The 22568-nt window shown below is 45.9% G+C and overlaps 1 protein-coding gene across 2 annotated transcripts in view; it reads right to left on the bottom strand.

Moving 5' to 3' along the window:
- RBPMS2 (RNA binding protein, mRNA processing factor 2) overlaps window positions 1–22568 on the bottom strand; it is a 53811-nt gene that overhangs the window by 6872 nt on the left and 24371 nt on the right. Inside the window, exons 2-6 of one of the 2 annotated variants that reach the window (XM_061595537.1) lie at window positions 11654–11731; window positions 8512–8550; window positions 7027–7089; window positions 5482–5632; window positions 4092–4240 (exon numbers count right to left, since the gene is read on the bottom strand). In XM_061595537.1, coding sequence (XP_061451521.1) covers window positions 4092–4240; window positions 5482–5632; window positions 7027–7089; window positions 8512–8550; window positions 11654–11731 — 480 coding nt within the window. The remainder of the gene's footprint in view (window positions 1–4091; window positions 4241–5481; window positions 5633–7026; window positions 7090–8511; window positions 8551–11653; window positions 11732–22568) is intronic. The other variant, XM_061595538.1, reaches the window with a different exon arrangement.

Genomic DNA, 22568 nt, shown 5'->3' on the forward strand with positions numbered 1-22568 from the left:
GTTTTTAAGATCTGCTGCTCAAATCAGTGCACCTATTTCTTCTAACACTGCAGCCCTAACTTCTACCAAGGAATGGGGGGAAAAATCAGTTCCATTTACGTTTAAAGGCAAAGTTGCTTAATTCGCACTTCCTGAAACACACAAACCAAACTGCAGCCACTCTTCAAAATCTGCACTATGCCAAATTTTACGAAACAGTTCTCCAGCCAAGTAACAGATACAAAAATGCATTTAACTAGGGTAAAATGTGCATAAATGCATATGTTGGTAAAGCTTTCTAATGAAAATACATACTAGGGTTAATTGCCTATAAAGGCGTGTATATTAGGCAAAAAAGTAACACAATTTAACACAGTATCAAGAGAAACTCATACTAAAATACTGATGAATTTTCATGAGGACTTTTTTAAAAAAAAATCACAAACTGATGTGGAAATATGAAGAACTGAACTTAAGAGTGGGAAAAAGAGAAAACGAAACAAAGATTTGCTCATTCCTACGTCAGTTTCTTCCAGTACCTTCCTCAGCCATTCCCCATGAAGTTCTCCTGCTGCGCATAATATATAAACAATATCAGACTAAAGTGAATCAGTAAAAGGAAAACTTAAAAAAAAGAGGACTGTTACACTTGGAAAGAGTGTGAAGAAGGATATTCCAGACTCCTGTAAAGGATGGATTTCCCCCTCCTTGACGGAGTCCACAGCGTGACTGATGAGTGCGCCAGTTGACTGTGCGGGGAAAATTAAATCTGTGTGTGCTGTTGCCACTACTACAATCTTCCCCCCTCCCACCACGTGACTGTGGTGAGTGAAATAGGTGGTAGGGAGCCATTCCACCCCCATCGACAGCACCATGTGGCAGGATTTTCCCCCCCGCTGAGGCTCCTTCCCTCCCACAGGCAGGACCAAACCATCCCTGATCAAGGGGAGCACTCTGAACACAAGAGGTGCCATGCTATGGTGCTATGTCATGTGTGCTGAGTTGGCAAGAGGTGGGTTAGAGAAATACACCTGGCATTTTGTTCCGCCTGGGCTTTTGGGGTGTGGATAGCGTGGAGGCCCATGCACTGGGTTGCTGAGGAAGAGATGGGGGCAGAAAAATAAAAAAGAAAAAGCTTGTGGAAAACCCCACTGTGCCCAAAATGGCAGAGAGATTATTTTACCTTACCAGCCTTTTTCCAGAGACGGGGGCCCACCATCCTTAAAGGCTTCTAGGAATGAAGCTGCTGAACAGCCAACTCCACTCTAGCAGGGACTAGAGCCAGGACTATGGGTGTCCCGCACCTCCAGGGCCAGCTCTGAGCTCCAGGGCTGGCCTGCGTAGGCATCCTGGCGGCAGGTCACTGAAGACATCAAAGGAGGGATCATTTCAACCACCAGTTGGCCACTTTTGAGGGGGGGCAGCAAGAGGCATTCAATTTGACAGCTGCCACTGAACATGGCAACCTGTGGCATTGTAGGAAGATCCCACCAGGAGATTTGGCAGAAGGGGCAGGGGAGGAATCAGCATTCAATGGTAGACACAGAATCTGTAACCATCGCTGTGCAAGCCATTGGAACAATCAACAGAGATGCCAGGCCCGGAGCTTCCTTTCTTCTTCGACTGCAAGTAGGACTGTACAGGAACAAAGCCATGGACCTTTCTGGCATTGTCATTCATCAGTTTGTTCAGCTAAGACGGGGTGGAGAACTTGCGGCCCGCCAGATGTGGTTGGACTCCAACTCCCATCAGCCTTGGCCAGCCTGGCCAACAGGCAGGGATGATGGGAGATGTAACTTGATGAACAACAACATGTGGAGGGTTACAGGTTCCCCACCCCAGAACAAAGGGTTGTGTTTTCAGTAGAAGGAAACATCAGTCCTAGAGATGTTCTAGCAACTTTGTGACCATTGGCACGTGCCTACCCTTCATGGGCCTTTGCCCATGGCCAATTCTGACTAGGGCTGAGCTGAAAGAGAGGGAATGCAATGTCTCATGTGCATTTCCTTGACGATTGTGCAGAAGGGTTTAAAGTGAGGGCAAGTTTTTTCTGAATTGGCTGCGTTTGCCCTTAGCAGCAGCAGCATCACGTAGACAAACATGATTTTGACTAGATAGTGAATGGGATGATGTTGTAACACTATGTGATTTCTGGTTGGCCAGGATCTGCCATGTGACTGAGGACAATGATGAAAGATGGCACTAAAGCTGCCACAGGTATGGCAGCAAGTATTTATTTATTAGATTTATATCCTGCCCTTTCTCCCAGCAGGAGCCCAGGGTGGCATTTAAGTTGTGTAGGGGTTTCATTCCCCAACAGCACCACTACTGGGAGACCAAATTCAGCACACTATTATTGTAAAGAAAGGCTGCCTTATTTATGGTGACTGGCCTAGGAACAGCATCTGTGCATGTTTTACTATGTGACACTGCCCCAAGGAACCTCGACTGGCTGGTTTAACCATGTAGCTGGGAGGGCTTAGCAAATCTCTTCAGGTTCCAAGGCCCAACAGCAAACCTCTCCCATCCTTACAATGACACATCAGGATTCCAGCCTTATGTATTGGGTGGAATGTTGCACTGACAGTTGCTTAGTAAGGAGGGATGAAGTAATGTTTAACTCTATAAAGAACTTTATTAGTAACACATTCATTCGTTTCAAAGTACAAACTTGCAGGGTTCAGGCTGGGGAGTGATAAATCCAAGTGGACAGGAGGAGGGGGGGGCAAGACACCACTGCTCTGATTGCCCCATCTCACAGGAGTGGGAAAAAGTTGCATCCAGTCACAGTCCACATGGATCTCTCCCAAGGAGGCGGCCCTCAGCTTTTGCACACTCTGTCTGCACAAGCCATACCATGTAGCCAAGATGCATCTTATCCTATAGATCAGCGAGTCCCAAGCCTTTTCCCCCTACAAACCACCTGAAGATTGCCGAGGGTGTTGGCAGACCACTTAATGGTTTTTCTGCCTGTTGTAGCGATGGTGATTCGCTGTGCTAGATGTCATACGATTTGCAATTGTATTTTTACAGACATAGTGTGGACCATTGCATTGAAGCTCATGGACCACAGTTTGAAAACCCCTGCTATAGATACTATAAACCTCATGTGCTTGGTATAGAAGCACCACACGCACACAGAGAGTGGGCAAGAGTTGCACGCTGGGGAGGTAAAAGCACATTAAGAGTTGCATGGAGGGATTTGCCTGAGATTTAGGATGTCACACATACTCATATCAACTTTTCAGCCTTTGAAGAACAATGCATAATAGACCTCTTCTAGGCTTTGGGATCCCTTATAGAGGGAGAAGCAAGCCAGGTTGCTATCCTATGGGAGGCAATAAAAGAGCATCAGGAGGCTGTTGAGCCAGGTTAACAGCTATTTCCCCTTTATAAAGGAAGCGATATTAAATCAGTCCAATGCAAGTCATTAGGCTGGCCAAAGTTAGAGAGCTTTGGCTGTTTGCACTCTAGCCCTTACTTGGGACGCCTCCAGCAGACCAGCAAGCACTTCCCAGACCTATCACATCTCCATCTGCATGTCAGCTTTCCTCACTTCAATCCTTTCAAACTCTAGGTCAGCTCCTTTTCATGAACTCTACATTAACAGGCCAATACAAGCATGCATTTCCTCTCTCTATTCACTGCTCTGGCAGTGACCAGACCACCTATTTTAATGCAGATCTGCCACTCTTGTAGAAGGCTAGCAGTTGAAGGGCTTACTATACATGTGTCTTTTTATAGGTTGCTTTCCTTTGAGCCAGCATAGCTCAGCTCCACTGTAGCCAAACTGAGCTCTCTTAGTACTTGGATCTCTGCTGGTTTCCCTAGCAAGCCAATATTGCCAGGATGAGAAGCAGAAGGGAACTATGATTTGGTAAGCTTATCAAGTCTCAGCCAGGCTCCAAGTCCAGAGGTTTCCTGCAATTACACTGGCAGGGAGGGAGGTCCAGGCAATTCTGTTGGAGAAGGAGGGGACAGTTCAGTGGCTGCAACCCAAACCAACAACTGAAGTGCTCCATCATGTGAAGGGAAGTATGCACAATGCACCTTGGCAGCACAGGTCTCTTGATACTTGTAGGAGTGGAGAAGGGTGGGCAATATGGACTCACCTGAGCGTGAAGAGCAGCAGCGGCGGCGGCAGCAGCTGGGTATGTGAAAGCAGCATGTGGGATGGCAGGGGTTAACTCCGTGGTGTAGAGTGGGTAGGGGGCCCATGCCTCTGGAGATGCTGGGATCAGGGCTGCTCCAGTCAGGTCATCTAGACATGGGGGGTGGAGAGCAACGGCAGGTTAGCTATTGCCCCAGTTATGCCGTGGACGGCACTGCAAGGGGAAGACACCAAACAGGCTGGATCCTGTAGGGCAAGGGCAGGAATCTTTTTCAGCCCAAGGGCTGCATTCCATTCTGGGCAACCTCCCAGGGGGCCATCTGCCAGTGGCAAAAGTGGGTGCAGCAATGGATGCCAGCTTTTGCCTCTGCACAGCAGGCTAGTTTCTACACATGCTCTTATACACCGCTGTCTATCCTCCATCCAGGAAAGCAAGAGGCATGAACAGAGTTCAAGGACATGCTCCAGCTGGGGGAGAAGCACTCGGGACAAGTGAGGGTGGTGGCCTGCAGAGTTCCAAGGGCCAAACAGAGAGGACTGGAGGGCCACATTTGGCCCCTGGGCCTGAGGTTCCCCACCCCTGCTGTAGGGACAGCAGCACCTCTAGTTGAAAGGGCAACAAGGCAAGATGCCTCATGCGGATCCACACAAGGACACACAGATGCCCACACCCCATCACAGCCAATCGCCTTGAACGTGCCATTCTGTAGCCAATTCAGAGCCAGAGGGCTTCCACCCTGCAACACCCACCCATCAGAGAAGCCACAGAAGCCTCTGCGTACCGCTCCCTCCTACCCTACACATACACACAAATAAAGAGGGAAGGATCTAGGGCAGCCATCCCCAAATTGCTACCCTCAAGGTGTTTATGGACTACACCTCCTGTCATCTGACCGTTGGCCGGACAGGGTGGTGGCTAACGGGAGTCAGACCCAACAACATCTGGAGGTTGGGGAAGGCAGATCTAGGGGCTCTAATTCTCTCAGATCCTCCCCGAGTACCAGAGGCAGAAACGTTGCCAAAGTTGCTTCTCACATTTAAATAGTAAAAACATGCATGTGTCACTGTCACATGACTCACGTTTACACCAAGACCTGCACTGATTTTATCCGTTTGTATTATGTTTTGTTAAGTCAATCTGCTTAACACAAAAAGAGATGTCCTCAAACAAAGGCAACAATTAATTGATTAACAAAGCTCTGCTTCCCAAAGGAGCTGGGATGGGCAGCAGCTGCTTCCAAGAGTGTTTACTGGGAAGAGATTTGATGCCATGCGATGTGCGAGAAGCAACTCAAGGCAAAGGAGGAAACGGAAGGTCTGCCCCTCATCTAGAGCACCAAACCCCAACACAGACCCTCTTCCCCATTCTCCCACCCCACCCAACTCCTCACAAGGGTCCCGTGCAATGAAGTGTGCTCCCAGGGCAGGGTGGAGGTTGGAGGGATTCGGCGTAGCCATCAGCTTGCTTTTGGCCATCTTGGTGTTGGCTTTAGCAAACTCTAACCGCAACGTCTGGGGATTCTCTGGGTCAAAGCGGATGCCCTGCAGCAGAAAAAAGAATAAAAACACAAATTCAATTTTCTTGAAAGCCACCCTGGAGAACAGTTTGGCTGAAGGGTGGCATATAAAATCCACAAAGCAAATAGCTGCCTTACTGCAAAATCTTGGGAAGGAGAAGCTATATTTGCATTTATATACCACTTTATGGCAACAGTCAGTTGCAATGCCTGCTGTAATTTTAAAAAGTCTTCAGTAAGTGCCAAACGTTCAGCAGAGAGGGGGGGTGTCTGCCCTCGACTGGAAGGGAGTTCCGTAAAATTGGGCCCACAATATTGAACACATGGCTTCTGGTGGATATGAGCCATGCATTCAAGCCATGGGGGACCACTAACAGTGACTCCGCCAAAGACCTCAGTGATTTCTTCAATTTCACTTCTAAACATTCATGGCAAGTAAAAATAAGAAGCATGAACGCACCATTTTTAGGTTCAATGTACGGCCTTGGATGTCGCTTCCTAGCATCACTCTTGCAAATGCCCAAAACCACCTACCTATGGCTTCAGCAAGTGACTCACTCGCTAGTTTCATCTGGAGTCACCTGCTTTGTAGTCACCTTAACAAAGAATGAATCTGTTCCTGCTTGGCCTTTGTGGTCCATGTAGATGGACATACATGGTTAGCCCTTTTCAGCATTACTCTAAGGTTGTTACATTAACTGGCAGCTGAGAGCCAAGAAACGAAGACTTCCCTGTCAGCATACCTGAGACAATTTTTAGGTTCTCCCTTGCATTCCTAAGATCCCTAGGTTTTCCCTTGAAGGGGCAGAAAGCATGTGGTAGCCATGTCATCTGGGCTTAATAGGTGTGACATACCATTAACCATTCCAGCTCAGCAATGCCCTGCAGTGCTCAAACCCTGGATTAACTTGCTGTACCATACAGCAAAGTACGTGTCATAATCATCATCGTATGAGCTCCGTATCGGGAGTAAAGCGCCAATGAATGTTAAAAGGGGCCTGAACTAGTAGGGGGACAACAGACAGAAAGACAGTCTGTTCTTCTCTCTGCTGATTTCTCATCTACAGTGTTTGTTGTTTTTGCAACCTTGGCTCCTCCCCTACCTCCCTTCTCTTCCTGTCTTTGTTCTCAGTTAGTAATGGCTCCCTGAGTGCCGGCTGCATGGGTGCTTCAGCATATATGACTTTATCTCTTTGTAGTAATAAACCTTAAGTTTGTTCTTTCAGTTACCATTCTTAACAGACCAGTTATTTCTGCACTTCACTGCAATATATACGTTCCAAATACATTGGAGATCTGCAGGGCTTCCATTCAGCCAAGTTACTACACATGGTCTGGGACAGAACAGCATGCTGGACCCAAGTCATTCTGGCAATCAGGCTTCACAAATACCTGCACTGAAAGGTCCTCAATACTCACATTCAATGCATTCTTTGCAGCTTCAGCACCAGACCGGCAGTCGAAAGTAACAAAGCCTACTGGCTAGAGGAGAAAAAACACACACATGGGTTGAGCTACATGAAGTGGAGGCTGGCCCACTGGGGAAGTGGGGCACTGCCCCACCAACCTCAGCCTGCCTACTTTCTTACAACCAGGTCAGGGGGGTGGGGGGCGTGCTAACTGTCAGCTTCCTTCTCCTTAGTCTCAGTGTTGCATGTGTAGAATGCAGCAGGCAGGAGGAGGATGGGGGACAAAACTGGAATGAACTGGCTCTGCCTACTATGGGCTCCAGTTCCACACACCCTTTGGGCTCCCTGCATTCCGCCCCACCAGTCTCCCTGGGCACTGGCTACATGTGCACACATGCCTGGAACTAACTGCCTTGACAGGATGGCTGAACAGAGCTTGCGGTAGAGCAAAATTCCTCTCCAGGTGCCCTTCAGATGGCTGGTACAGGCAGCCTGGCAAGAGACATGGAGCCCCAGTGCAATTTTTCTCCACCTTCAAGTCCACCATGCTTCCATTACAGAGGACGGAAAACATGAAGAACGTGCTATTGCTTAGGCCAGCCCAACATATTCATTGCTACTTTTCCTTCTACACTGGAGCAGACTAGCTTTGGGTGCATCCAACAGGGTATTCCACAGCACTAGCTAGCATAAAGAACATAAGAAGAGCCTGCTGGATCAGGCCAGTGGCCCATCTAGTCCAGCATCCTGTTCTCACAGTGGCCAACCAGGTGCCTGGGGTGAAGCCTGCAAGCAAGAACCCGAGTGCAAGAACACTCTCCCCTCCTGAGGCTTCCAGCAACTGGTTTTCAGAAGCATGCTGCCTCTGACTAGGGTGGCACAGCACAGCCATCATGGCTAGTAGCCATTGATAGCCCTGTCCTCCATGAATTTGTCTAATCTTCTTTTAAAGCCATCCAAGCTGGTGGCCATTACTGCATCTTGTGGGAGCAAATTCCATAAGGATCCCTTAAGGATCCCTTAAAATAAGATTTTCTGCCCTGCCCTCTTGGCAGTTGCGGGTGCGCGTTTGCATTAGCTAGCACAACCGCCCTCCAGATTGCTGGCTGAACTCCATCATCGCGGAGCTAGCCGGCTGGGTCTGATGGATCTTGGAAGTCCAATATATCCGGAGGGCCACAGTTTCCCCATCCCTACACTAGAGCAATGATTTTCCCAGAAGGCACAAAAAGTCTCTAAAAGGCCCATCGCAGCATACAGAAAATTAGAAAGTGGCAGCCTGCACAGATAGGATTGAACAGCCTTCAGAGAGGCCTCTAGATGGGTTCACGGAAGCATCAGCTGTAACTGAGTATACATTATTGCTCACCCCTATACTGTAATCCTAGGGCTAGCAACTGCACACTCCCTCCCTCTTCCTAATTAGGGCATCTGATCCACATCTGAAGCAGTTAGGCAGTCCTGGCCAGCCGCCAGCTGCTAAGGGAGGCATTACCTGTTTTGATGTTAGCTTGATCAGCGATCCTTCATAACCCTGATGAGAGAGGAGCCAGCAAGTTAGTTATTGGGTTCCTTAAAAGGGAAAAAAAGAAAGGCTGCAAGGCCAGTTCAGTGGCCTTAACAGCGCATCTCGAGTGCCAGAAATACTTCTGCAGCCCAGCGAACCAAGCCGGATTAAGATGCAGTTGCTATGTTAGCAACGCTTTCCCTCCATCACCACCGTCCACAGCAAGGATGGGGCATGCCCTATCATGATTCCATGCTGATTTATAGAGAGTCAAGCCATCGCCACACTCAGCCCAGTGTTGTGTGACTGGCCACTGTTCTTCAGGGAATCAGGCAGAGGCGTTTCCTAATCCTGCTATTAGAAGGCCTGTTAATTAGGAGATGCTGGGGACCTTCTACGTGCAGTGAAAACACTCTCCTGAGCTACTGCTGCATCCCTAAAGATTAGATGCAATTCGTTGCCACCCTACTTGATAAGGCAGCTACCCTGCTATAGCACACCACCTTTGATCCATCCCTGTTTCAGGGAGGATTCTGGCGACACACACTTAAGGACATAGGAAACTGTCAATATTTATTTATTTGTATCCCACCCTTCCTCGCAGCAGGAGCCCAGGGTGGCAAACAAAGCACTAAAACACTTTAAAACATCATAAAAACAGATCTTAAAATACATTAAAACAAAACAGCATTAAAAACATTTTTAAAAACAACCTTAAAAAAGGGTTAAAAACATTATTAAAAACATATTAAACAATTCTGACACAGATGCAGACTAGGATAGGTCTCAACTTAAAAGGCTTGTTGAAAGAGGAAACTCTTCAAAAGGCGCTGAAAAGATAGAGATGGTGCCTGCCTAATATTCAATACAGAGTCAGACCATTGGGGCATCTAGCTCAATACTGTCTATGCTAACTGGCAGTGGCTCTTCAGGGGTTTAGAAAGGGACATTCCCAGCCTCACCTGGAGATACTGGGAATTGAACCTGGGCCTGAGGTAAATGTCCAAAGCACAAGAGCCCCACCTAGAAGCCTTGTCTAACACTTGCTTCATTTGAGCCATCAGAAGATATTCTCTGAACTTTCAAAAAAGTGAAGGCTGCTAATTTAAATAATGTTTATTGCCATTTTTTCAGAAGATATACAACAAAATTTGAGGAACACCAAACAATCGCCTTCACTTTTTTGTGAGTTAAAGTTCCATCAACATTTATATCCTGTGAAAGCAAGTTAGGTTAGGCTGAGAGAAACAGTGACTGGCCCAAGGTCACCTAGTGAGTTTTGTGGTTGAATGGGAGTTCGAACCCACGACGACCAGATTCCAGTCCAAGACTCTAACTGCTATGCCACACCAAGCCCAGTGCAAGGTTCCACACAACATGGTGCAGTCCATTTGGAATACTCACATCCATTCAGAAGCAGCAAAGGAATGAAAGGTCCTTGTTCCACTTGTGTTGGTGATCTTCAGGAATAGGTATATTCTCATTAGGACTCACTAGCTTCAGAGACAGGCTAAGGCTCCCTAAATCCTATTCCCACGGAATGAGCAATTGATAGGAAGGTTAGAGGACATAATTTGCTTAGAATAGGCAAAGGTGCAACACATTCTGCACCCACAAGAATGGGAGGCACAGCAATAGGCGAGTGAAGAAGTAGGAGCCAAGTCCTCTTTACTACCAGATTGTACATACCTCTGAAGTTGACCAAGACTATGCCCCATTCCATTATGATTTGGCACGGGAGTGGGAAATTTTCTTAAATCTAAGGATTGCATTCCCTCATGAGCAATTCCCCAGGGTTACACACAACAGATGTAATTCTGTTCAGTAGGATGCGTTAGTCATGCAAAAGTCAGAGGTTCCTGTACACCCACATCCATCCAGGCAAGCAGAGGCACCACCATAGCTCAAGGACACATTCCAGCAAGTTAGTGAACAAAGGATAGGGTGATGAGGGGCATGGCCTGGAGAGAGCCCCAAGGACTAGATAGAGAGGCCTGGAGGACTGTATTTGCCCTCCTCCCCCCAGACTTGAGGCTCCCCAGCCCAGCCCAAAGTCTGCTCTTCACCAAGATCTTTGGGGCCAGTATGCTGACTGCTGCCTAAATTCCAGTGTGGCATCGTGGTTAGAGTACTTGACTAGGACCTGGGAAATCAGAGTTCAAATCTCCACTCAGCCATGAACCTCACTGGGTAAGCTGAGGACAGTCACAGTCTCTCAGCCTAACCTACCTCACAGGGTTGTTGAGAGGATAAAATGGGGAGGGGAAGAGCCGTGTATGCCACCTTGAGTTCCTTGGAGGAAAGGCGGGATATAAATGTAACAATAAATAAAGCCTTCCAGGCTGACCAGCCACTTCTTCCCAAAGCATCTTAAGCCTAACCCTCAGAACTTCCATAGAGGCATATAGCCAGAGTGCTTTATATTTATATATTCATCTATTCAATTTGTATGCCGCTTTTCCACACAAATGCACCCAAAGCATCTAACAACACAACAGCAAAAGTATATCGATACAGCACTACAGTAACAGTCCAATGTCAATTCATTCCAAAACACACTACAACAATCCAAACAAATAATTCAGTGCGTATGGGACTTGCACCAAGTCATATGAAGTAAGATTGTGAAGGGGTCAGTTATGCTTAGCCTGGAGAAGAGAGGAAGAGGCAATACAACAGCCACTGCCAAGTATCTGAAGGCCTATCCCATGGGCAGAGCAACTCTTTCTGTTGCTCCAGAGGGCAGAAACTAGACAGGTTCAAATTATAAGAAGGAAGCTTTTGACTAAGTATTAGGAGGACTTTCCGGACAGTGCAAGCTGGTCAACGGTGGAGCAGGCTGCCTAGGAAGGTGGTTTTTAAGCAGAGGGTGAATGGCCACCTATCAGGGGTGTTATAGCAGTATTTTCTGCATTGGTACAGGGTTAGACTAGATTACCTTGTAGGTCAATTCCAATGCTATGACTTTTGAGGGTCAGGAGTTGGATTGAGGAGGGGAGAGATTGAGGGTCAAATCCCTGCTCACTGGTAACCTTGTGCCAAGAGGGCACTTGTGCCAATAGACTAAGGAATGTGCATCTCTTAAGCACCACACATTTGCTTGCTGGTTCTGCTTTTTGTTACAACTCACCTTGAATGGCCGGAAAAGCAGATAAAGCTCTCTGGGCTTTATATCCACAGGAAGACCACTGACAAAAAGTGTTCGTACCTAGAAGAGATGGGACAATGCCAAGCAGGTTTAGAGATCAGCATACCACGAGATTGGATGTGGTATTAGTCATAGTCCAAGGTTCAAGCATCAAATCAACTGACTGAAAAATCCAGGATTGCAATCCTTCTGGGAAGGATATCCAAGAATTAATAGCCTGGGGAGGTGGTCCAGTTGGCAGGCTCGGGCACCGAATACAATACGGCTTGCACCCATATACCAATACAAGGCCTCACGGCAGTCACAGATGTCATATAATCTTTTTTTAAAAACACAAACACACACTTACAGCATTTCTCCACAAATTCATTCATGGGTAAGGCATATATCAGGGCAGAGTATGCATAAAAATGAACATGCTAATGAAAACAACATAAAATGCATTATATTGACAGAAATTGCTTGCAAAACTGTGCACATTAGCCAAAACTATATACAAAGCATGTTAGGAGAAAATTGCATTAAAACGCTGAAGAGTTTTCATGAAGATTTAAAAAAACTAACTGTTGCAGAAACTCGAACTGTATTTAAATTTAGAAAAATAAACTGTGAGGACCAAAATTGGGAGATCCTTCCATCACTAGCAGCAAGTCAATTGCAATTCCTCTTGTAACTTGCAGTGATTGGGTAGCATAGGAGTCTATTACCTGGAAGCGGCCTTGGGCTCTTGCATCCTTCCTCCTCTCTTTATGAAGAAGGCTGCTTCTGATCCAGATTCTTTTTATATTAGTATGAAAGCAGTCGTGGCTCATGGCTCCATGCTAGTGGGGCAGTGGAATCTGATCTGGTTTTTAGCCTGAACTTCCAAGGAGCTGTCCTATTTCGGAGTCAGCATCTTAGACAGCTCCTTGAAAGTTTATACTAAAACCCAGAGCGGATTCCACTGTCCCACTGACATGGAACCACCAGCCGCCACTGTTTCGAGTAGCTCCCTGATCTGCCACCTCAATCATTCTCTAGAAAGAGGGTTTGGGTCACACTGTCAAATATGGTACAATCTGGATTGGTCACTGCTTCCTCTGGTGGACAATCAAGCTCCCTATAATTGTTAATTCTCTGGCAGATGGCTTGGACCAGGTTGAGTTAGAAGAGAAGTTTCTGTTGAAAGGAGTTCCCTCTACCGGATCAGGACTAGCTTTTGATGGCCACATCCAAAGTGGGGAGGGCTTGCACTATCAACTGTTTCATACTTATTTTTGTAATTATGTATTTTTTCATTTTCCAAGACCAGACAAACAGCACTTACCCTTACTGTTACATACGTAGGCAGCAAGCCGGAATATTATACAAACGTTACAAAATTCATAACCATGAAGCAAATCCTACTTTAACTCCAAAGTAACTGGCAGTTATAGGAGAAGTAACATTTCCACATAGTAAATTCCAGCCTTTCCCAAACTGGGTTTCCAGATGTTGCTAGACTACAGTTCCCATAATCCCTGACCATTGGCCATGCTGGCTGGAGCTGATGGGAGCTCTAGTGCGGCAACATCTGGAGATCCAAGGCTTCGGAAAGGATGGTGTCAACCACAACTACAGAAAACCCACATATTGTTGAATGCTTTAGGTACAGGTGTAGCAATGCCACTGTAGGAGATGAATGCCCACCATTCCGCTGAGCAGTCTTTTCTTCTAACCTCTGCCATCTGTAGACACTGAGTTAGTTCTTCCATTTAAGAGCTATCTTCCAACTTTGTTACACCATTTTGATGAAAAGAGCCCATGTAAGTCATTCCAGTATCTGGCTATCAAAGTCTTTGCTGCCCCATTAAGAAGCCCGCCAGTGTTTTGTTTTTTTAAACAAAGTGCATCTTGATTTTAGTTAGTGAATAAACTCAACACTGCCAACTCGGGTGTTTTTTGAATTAGTTCCCCAATTTTAGAAGTTTCCTGAAAAAATGATCCCAGAATTATGTTGCTCTTTTACAGCTTTATGTTTATTCTAAAAACTTAAGAAAAATAGTGGGTTAAACGTAGCGTGTTTATTAGGATGCTGCTAGCCCCCCACTATACCTAGAGAAGAAATAGGGTCAATAGTCACCACCAAGGCAGGTTCACACACAAGTTGGAACCAGATTTCCCTGCTGAACTATAAATACCATTTGAAAACACAATACATGTTGGAGGCTTAATATTTGACATTTGTGGCGTACTTTTCAGCATTGGGATATGTTAATCACTGGCAGATCTCTCCTGCTCAGCCATACAACCACACACTAGTAGCATGAGAATCTACAGAGTGTGGACAACATGTTTGTAGAATAATGCAAGATCTATAAGATGGCCCTAGAATCAAAGAAGAGCGAATAGACATTGTCTGCCTTGATGGGTTTCTTTCTTTTGAAGCATTATGACGCTATTCACAGAGTGACAGAAAATTTAGGAAATTAGGTACTTAAACTAGCATATGAGTTTAAGAAATCTGCTTTAGAAATTCCATCACCAGTGCCTATTTTGGGTCATTTAACCTCATACCTCAGAGAGCTATTGCTAGTCGGGCGGTATATAAGCTTAATAAAATAAATAAATAAATAAATAAATAAATAAATATACGATCATAGAAACTGAGCAGTTTCAGACTGCATGAGAAAGCATAGAAAGCCTGCCAGAGAAATAGAGGTTGCATACACGCCACACATTTGAAGCACATTCCTAGGGTGCTCCCAACTTACTTAGGACCAAGGCCAGCACCAGGCATGATTGGGCCCTTGGGCACCAGCCTGCCCTAGGCCTGTACTGCCGTAGCCCAACACCTCTCCATACAAGTGGCGCAGGGCTCATAAGCCCAGCTGCGCGTGCCACCTACCTCTTGTGAATGATGTGCACGCATAGCGCTCATGCCTGCCATCAACCAAGATGGCAGCAGGGGTGTCATCTTCTTAGAGAAGCCTCCGCTGCCATCTTGGGTGATGGCAGGCATCCACACACAGCATTCAAACTGATGGAAGAGGTAGGTGGGGCATGTGTGCAAGCTTATCAAAGCCCATGCTGTCTTCTTGGGAGGAGTGCCTGGGAGCTCCCTCTCCGACCCTGCCGCAGATCACAGAATGGGAGAGCCACCCTCAGCTAGGGCCCAACCTGGCTTCCCTCTGGCGCTGGCCCTGCTTAGGACAACCAACAGTAGCCACACAACACAACAACTTAATAAGAAGCTACCTTAGGTTTAAACACGCATGCAATGTTTGTACACTCTGGCTCACAGCTTTTACATTCAGCAAGTAGTGCTGTGTAACACTGCAAAATCTGGTCTTTGGGCACTTCTAGACAACCTGTTCATTGAGCATTAATCTCTCTCCAAACTAATTGGGATGAACTAGCCTTCAGTGTAATGCCCCTTAACAATTAGGAACCAGTTTCCTTGAGGGATCTCCTTACCCTGTGTCTGCAGAATCTGCGTTGTTACAGGTGCTACATAATACCCATTCCACAGTTTGTAAGAAGTCAAACTTTTAGTGTGGCAGCACCTATACTCTGGAACTCCCTGCCTATTGACATCAGCCAGGTGCCTTTGCTGTACTTTTTTCCCCAGTGCCTGCTAAAGACATTTTGGTTCAGGGAAGCCTATCCAGACACACAGAAGTTGACGTGTTTTAATCATTTTTTTAGCTTAATTGTAGATTTTATTATATTTTGAGAGTTGTTGTTTTAAAAAATACCTGTTTTATTATTTTATTTACACCTTTTATTGACAATTTTAATGTGTTTTTTTGTAAACTGCTTAGAGGCTTTCTCTGCAATCAAGCGGTAAATAAATTTTATTAAATAAAATATTGGTCATTCTGCTGCTTTTCACCCATGCTTGATAGCATGGCTAGGGAAGGGCCCGCATGGCAAGAAACAGGAAAGGGGGTCATGAGGTTACTGAAAGTAGGCCAAACGCCTACCTTTCTCTGGTGGCTCCAATGTCAGTGGCAAAGTGAATTTGCTCCAGGTTTTAGTCTCAGCTTTTAATGAGCTGTCCAAGGTGCTGAGCATTTTGGACAGCTCCAAACCTAGAGTGGATTCACCGCCCCACTGGCACTGGATTCACTAGCCTCCACTGTTCGGTTCTAGGTACTGGTCATTATACCAGCAGCAGCAGCAGGGGAAACTAGCAGCTTTCTCCCAAATCCTTAGCTTCCTCATTTCGACTGCAGAGGATTTTAAGTTACTTTGGCAGTGGTGCCATCTAGACAGGCGTCCCAAGCCCACACAGCAGTATGAGAAGCAGCCTCTGGCTTCCTACACTTTGAAGTAATGCACATTACCATCTAAAGCAGGCATGGGGCCCTCTACCTCATAATTCTCTTTAGATCAGGTGTAGGGAGCCTTTGACACTCCAACTGTTCCTGAACTAAGCTCCCGTAACCCCAACAAGCATGGCCAATGGTTGCCCACACCTGATCTAAAGAAAAGGGCCAGTGATAAACCCACAGTCTAAAATTACTTTTAAGTGCACCCTAGAAACTAGCTGAAGTGTGATATATAAAATGGGATCTACACCACTGAATCTACTTTTGGGTGGTGGTGGGGAGAAAACAAGACATTCCTTGCCCAAGATGCGTGCAAACACACAAAGAATACATTATTGTTCTTGGTTTAATGGGCCACTTCAGAGCTGGTGATTTGCCCTCACAGTGGGTTCTAAGTCTAGAATAAAAAATGCTATAAAATCAAGGGATATAGTCATTTAAATCTGTCCAGCTGCTCACACTTCAATTGCATCTTCTCTTTGCTTTGCGAAACCATCTGCAAAAGCATACAGGACCAGAGTAACAATGCAGCAGTAGCAAGAGCAGCTATGGCTCAGTGGTAGAGCATCTGCTTTGCATGGAGAAGGTCCCAGGTTCAATCCCCAGCATCTCCGGGAAGGTCTGGGAGAGACCCCTGTCTGAAACCCTGGAGAGCCACTGTAGACAACACTGAACTAGAAGGACCAATGGTCTGACTCAGAAGAAAGCAGCTTCCCTTTTTCTTCAGCCACAACTTTGGTTTGTTCTCAGACACATCGGCATGATCGGACCAGGAGTCTAGCACCCCATTTCCAACAGTGGTCAGCCTCCAACTGCACAAGAGCAACCCTGTCTCCCTGCCATTTATCTGCACTATCTCTGCACCTCGAGGTTTTATCTGGCGAGCATAGCTAACAGTTGCTGATATGCCTCGCCATAAATCTGTCCAATCCTTTGTAAAGTCGCCTTGTTTAGTAGCCACCTATACATTTCCATTTATGAAAAAGTACGCCTTGAACCTACCCTGCAAATCACTTTCTTTCAGGACCTCCCTTCCAAGTCTAATGTAATGGGAACAGGAACAAAAGACTCCTTTCATGCCATGCAGTTTTATAAACTTTCTAATTTCTTGTTATATGCCTTCAAGTCAATTACGCCTTATGGCAACCCTATGAATTTTTTTGGATATACTCATATAGGATTTTCATGGTAAGAGGTATTCAGAGGTGGTTTACCATTGCAGCCCCCAAATCTTCAGCCATTGGAAGCACAGGAAGCTGCCACACTGCGTCATACCATCGATCTATCTAGCTCAGTACTGTCTACACCAGCTAACAGCAGCTCTCCAAGGTTTTACACAGGGGCTCTCCTACCTGGGACCTTTCACACAAAGCAGATACTCTACCACTCAGTTATAGTCCCCAAAATACCCAGAAATTGTATAGGGAAGGCAATTGTATGCGACATCAGTACAACCTAAATACAGATAGCTTACAGATCTGCATGCAAAGCAGACGCTCTCCGCTAGGAAGGGGCAAGAAATTTGATTCAGTTCACATTTCAAGCCAAAGACCAAATCCTCACTTTCCAAAACAATATGAGAACCGACACACAGCCATCCTTCAGAATTCACCCTTACATTTGAATTTTGCAATGCAGCTCACCAAACCCCAATGACAAACAACGGGTACAAAAACACACATGCCAGGGGAAGTGTGCATAAAAAGGAATATGAGTGAAAGTAACATAAAATAAATAAATAAAATAAATTTTTATTTTTGAGTCGCCTATCTGGCCGAATTAACGGCCACTCTAGGCGATGTACATTAATACAGTAAAATACAATATAAAATAGATAAAACCACCAACATTAACAACTAACCCATCCCCGAAATCCCATAGGCCTGCCTGAACAGCCAGGTCTTCAAGGCCCGGCGGAAACCAATTAGGGAGGGGGCATGGCGAAGATCAAAAGGGAGGGAATTCCAGAGGGTGGGGGCCACAATTGAAAATGCCCTCTCTCTGGTCCGCACCAGCCTTGCTGTTTTAACTGGTGGAACCGAGAGAAGGTCTTGTGTGGCTGATCTCATCAGGCGGCATAATTGGTGATGCTGGAGGCACTCCTTCAGATAAACTGGGCCGAGACCGTATAGGGCTTTAAAGGTCAAGACCAACACCTTGAATTGGGCCCGGTAGACAATTGGTAGCCAGTGTAGATCTACTAACACCGGAGTGATGTGATCACAACGACGGCTGTTCTTAATCAACCATGCCGCTGCGTTCTGTATCAATTGTAATTTCCGAACCGTTTTCAAGGGTAACCCCATGTAGAGCGCATTACAGTAGTCTAAGCGAGAGGAGACCAGGGCATGTATCACCCGTGGGAGTAGGTGGGCAGGAAGGTAGGGTTGCAGCCTTCGTATCAGATGTAGTTGGTACCAAGCCGCCCGGCTCACTGCTGAAATCTGAGCCTCCATGGACAGCTGGGAGTCTAGAATGACCCCAAGGCTGCGGATGTATTATATTAGGAGAAATTGCTTGCAAAAATGTGTTTATTAAGAGAAATTTGCACTGATGCTGGAGAATTTTCATGAGGATTTTTTTTTTAAAACCAAAAATCATAAATTGCTGCAGAAATGCCGAGAACTTAAGACTGGAAAAAATGAGAAACTGAAACAACCAAAATCGACAGATCTTTCCATCCCTATCTACCACTGACACCATCCCTGACCATGCTGGATGGGGCTGATGTGAGCTCGGAATCCCAATATCATCTGGAAGGCCATAGGTTTCCCAGCCCTGCTGTAGAACAAAGAAATTTTTACCGGTCACCCATGTACTGGGGACCAAGAATATACTACTGAGGGATCATCACTCCTGCATACTGAACTATACATCAGAGGTTTTTGCTGAAGCACTGTTGCGAGTTGACAGTATCCGTTATAAACATAAGAAGAGCAGCCTGGTGGATCGGGCCAATGGCCCACCTAATCCAGCATCCTGTTCTCACGATGCCCAATCAGATGCCCATGGGAAGCCCAAAACCAAGACCCAAATGCAACGGCACTCCCCCCTCTGGCGCTTTCCAGTAATTGCTTTTCAAAAGCATGCTGCCTTTGACCTTAGAGCAGCCTTTCCCAACCAGTGTGCCTCCATATGTTGTTGGACCACAACTCCCATCAGCCTCAGCCAGCATTGCCAATGGTCAGGAAAGATGGGAATTGTGGTCCAACAACATCTGGAGGCACACTGGTTGGGAAAGGCTGCCCTAGAGGCAGAACATAGACATCATGGCTTACAGCCATATATAGCCTTATCCTCCGTGTACTTGTCTAATAATCTTTTAAAGCCATCCAGCGTATCCATTACACCTTTTTGAGACCTGGGGTCCTGAAACAGAGCTAAAGCAGCACTCGTTCACAGTCACGTCTTAACTGGGGCAGAGTTTGGACACAGCCTGCAACTCAAGGTTCTGCTGCTGCTGCTCTCCAGTGCCATTTTGTCTGGTCTATCAGAGAACACAGGATAACATGCAGCTGGAGCCACTTGACGTGAGCCAGATGGAATGCTGTGCTGCAACAAGTCAGTTCTAAACACCCGGACTTATAAGGCACTGGGCAGCAAACACACACACAGCCCTTGCAAAAAACAAACTGTAGGAATGGGAAGATTTGGAAACTTCAAAAACAAAAGATGAGCTGCTAATAGCATATTCCTAAACCGCCGACCTCAGAGAAAGTACAGCAGACACATTTAAGTCCCATGTTCATAACAGAACATGCTTGTCCAGCTGTTACGGAAAGGAATTTGACCTTTTACTAAAATGGCAAATTGGACAGTGCAGTGACTGAGCAAGGGCTATGTTAGGACATCCTTGGTTCAAGGACACAGATGACCCACGTGACAGACATATTGCTGTGAAAATGGCCATTTTTAATGTTTACAGGCACCTCTAGCGTTTTGCAGGACAGCAAAGAAGCTGAAGCTTAATATATACTAGACTAATTTATCATTTACTGCCTGAAGTAATTTCCAACACCCCTTGTAAGTTTCTATATATGCTTATTTTTTCTTCAGATGTTACATCCTAATCTGTACCACAGAATATAGTCTCCATCTTTCATTTCTCTTCTAAGCACCTCCCCCCCTCGAATGCCTTTTCATTGTGCATTCATGATTTGGGCTCATATTGCTGTCAGGGACACCATTTGTGCCTGCAGAACTTTTGGGGTGGTCACAATGCTTCATTTCCAGTCAATGCAAACCCCGTAACTTCCAGCTAAAATTCTGTAACTATACTGCAAGTGTTCTGGTTTATTATTGTCCCTCTTTTGCTGCACTATAGCCCCTCTGGACAGCAACAGTGTGGTAGCACCGGGAAAGCATCACAGAACAAGCTGAAGCAGAATAAATTCACATATTGTGTGACAAACACGTTGAACAACTCACCTGCAAGGAAAGCACCAGGCTGGAGGGACCCTTACTCGACCCTTTGGATGCTTCCACCCAGGGCACATATGGGTCACTTAAATCAGACTTCTGTGTGGTTGGCACACAAGCGTCCATGAATCCACACCGTTTTAGGGGTTTTTTGGTAGGTATTTCACTTTCTATCCATACCAGTGGGAAGTCCTTAACAACATATTTCCATGGTGTTTTCTGGCCCTCCCCATAATCACTTCTGCCCCATTCTCTATTACCTTTTCCCATTACAGGACATGTACACAGGTATTTCTGTACATATGCACATGCACCTTTTAAACTTTTTTCCCTACCAGAAGTGTGCAAAAGCAAACGTTACCAGCCCTTAGCTATAGTAATTTAGAATGGGCAAAATGGAAGGTTGTTCTTTTTTTCGATGGGGGAAGAATCCATTTTCTTTTGTTTATTTTTAATACTGAGGTGTTGCACAAGATGTTTAGCTAAAATTGTGTCAATTTTTTGTAAAAAGTGCTGACGTACTGGAAGTTTACAGACTCTAAGGCAGTCCCCCACCTGTTGAGACTAGCTCCTGTGAACTGGGTTTGCTTCTTCATGCAGCAAATACACTCTCCCAAGAGGCAGTGACGGCCACCCGCTTGGACAGCTTTAAAAGAGGATTAGACAACTTCATTGAGGATAAGGCTATCAATGGCTACTGACTCTGATGGCTATGTTCTACCTCCATGGTTAGAGGGGGTTTGGCTCTGTATACCAGCTCCAAGACACCATAGGAGGGGAGAGGGCTGCTGCATCCAGGTTGTGCTTGCGAGCTTCTCATGGGCATGTGGTTGGCCACTGTGAATACAGGATGCTGAACTGAATGGGCCACTGGCCTGATGGTTGCTGAAATTCATATGTGCCTTCAGCAGGTGGCACAGTCATCATTTGGGCTTCCGGAAACAGAGCGACTAGGATATGTGCTCAGGTGAGGAGCAAACTGAAATAGAGGTGTAGCAATAGAGACACCAATGTGATAAGCTGCCCACCAACATACATACAGTATATACATATCACACACACACACATTGAGCTTCCACACTAGAAGCGACTGCAGATTATACAGGGTTATTTTTATTTAATGTTTCCTATGGCAAGAGGAAATGTTAGCAAGTATGTGCTGACAAAAAGCTTGTATGCATGCGCAGCACCAATTCCACAATACCTCCTTATCTGGAAGCATACTTTGATACATGGTTCTTTGTGTTAACTGTATTTGATTGCATCCTCAAGTGCAAAAAAGATAAAAAAAATTAAAAGGACTTTTAAAAATGGCAACTGCCAAGGCATCTCCTCCTCAGGCTTCGATTTCCATCCCTTGTGCTTTCTCACTCTTTTATAATGACAAGACTTTCTTGGCATCAAGCAAGGCTAGAGATCACAGGAGTAGAGATGTCCAGCAAGGCTTCTGTTCCAGCAAGGCCACATCCAGGGTCTTTGCTGTCTTCTGGTCAGTACAACCTTTGGGCAGATACTCATGCTCTTCCAATGGTCCTTGCTCAGTACAAGATATGAGAGGCGAGGAAAGGGCCGTTTCACTAATGGCTCCTCCTATGTGGAACTCCCTATTGAGGTGTGTCTGTCCCCACAACTAACCACCTAAAACTAGGGAGAGATAAATTACACCTTTAAGGATATAAGACCACAAGAAGGACTGCTGGATCAGGCCAATGGCCTTTCTAGTTCATCATCCTATTTGCACAGTGGCCAACTTGCTGCCTATGGGAAGTCCAGAAGGATGACATCGGGACATCTTTTTTCGGCAGGCGCTTGGTGGTTGCTGCTGTTATTTCCTCCATTAGTAATTCTTCTTCTGTGATTTGTTTTGTACTTTTAAAAGCTGTTTTAGATAAAGATGTACAATTCATACAATATTTGTCTTGCTGTGAACCGCCCTGTATCTTGTGCAAAGGGCAGCATATAAATCTGCATAAGGAAATTATCTGAATAGCAAAACTCAGAAAAGCCAAACTCTCCAAACCAGTTAAAAGAGTGTCACCGTTTCCCCTAAATGATCCACACACACCCCTTTAAAAAGGCTGGTGCTTTTTTGCATCTCTTAATTGAGATTAGCCCCATAAACATCAGTGGCACCATTAGGGCTGGACTTCAGGGAAAAGAGCGTGGGCCCTGGCAGGCCAGGTGGC

The sequence above is a fragment of the Rhineura floridana genome, chromosome 14 (genome assembly GCF_030035675.1).
Source record: "Rhineura floridana isolate rRhiFlo1 chromosome 14, rRhiFlo1.hap2, whole genome shotgun sequence".
NCBI classification, from domain to species: Eukaryota; Metazoa; Chordata; class Lepidosauria; order Squamata; family Rhineuridae; genus Rhineura; species Rhineura floridana.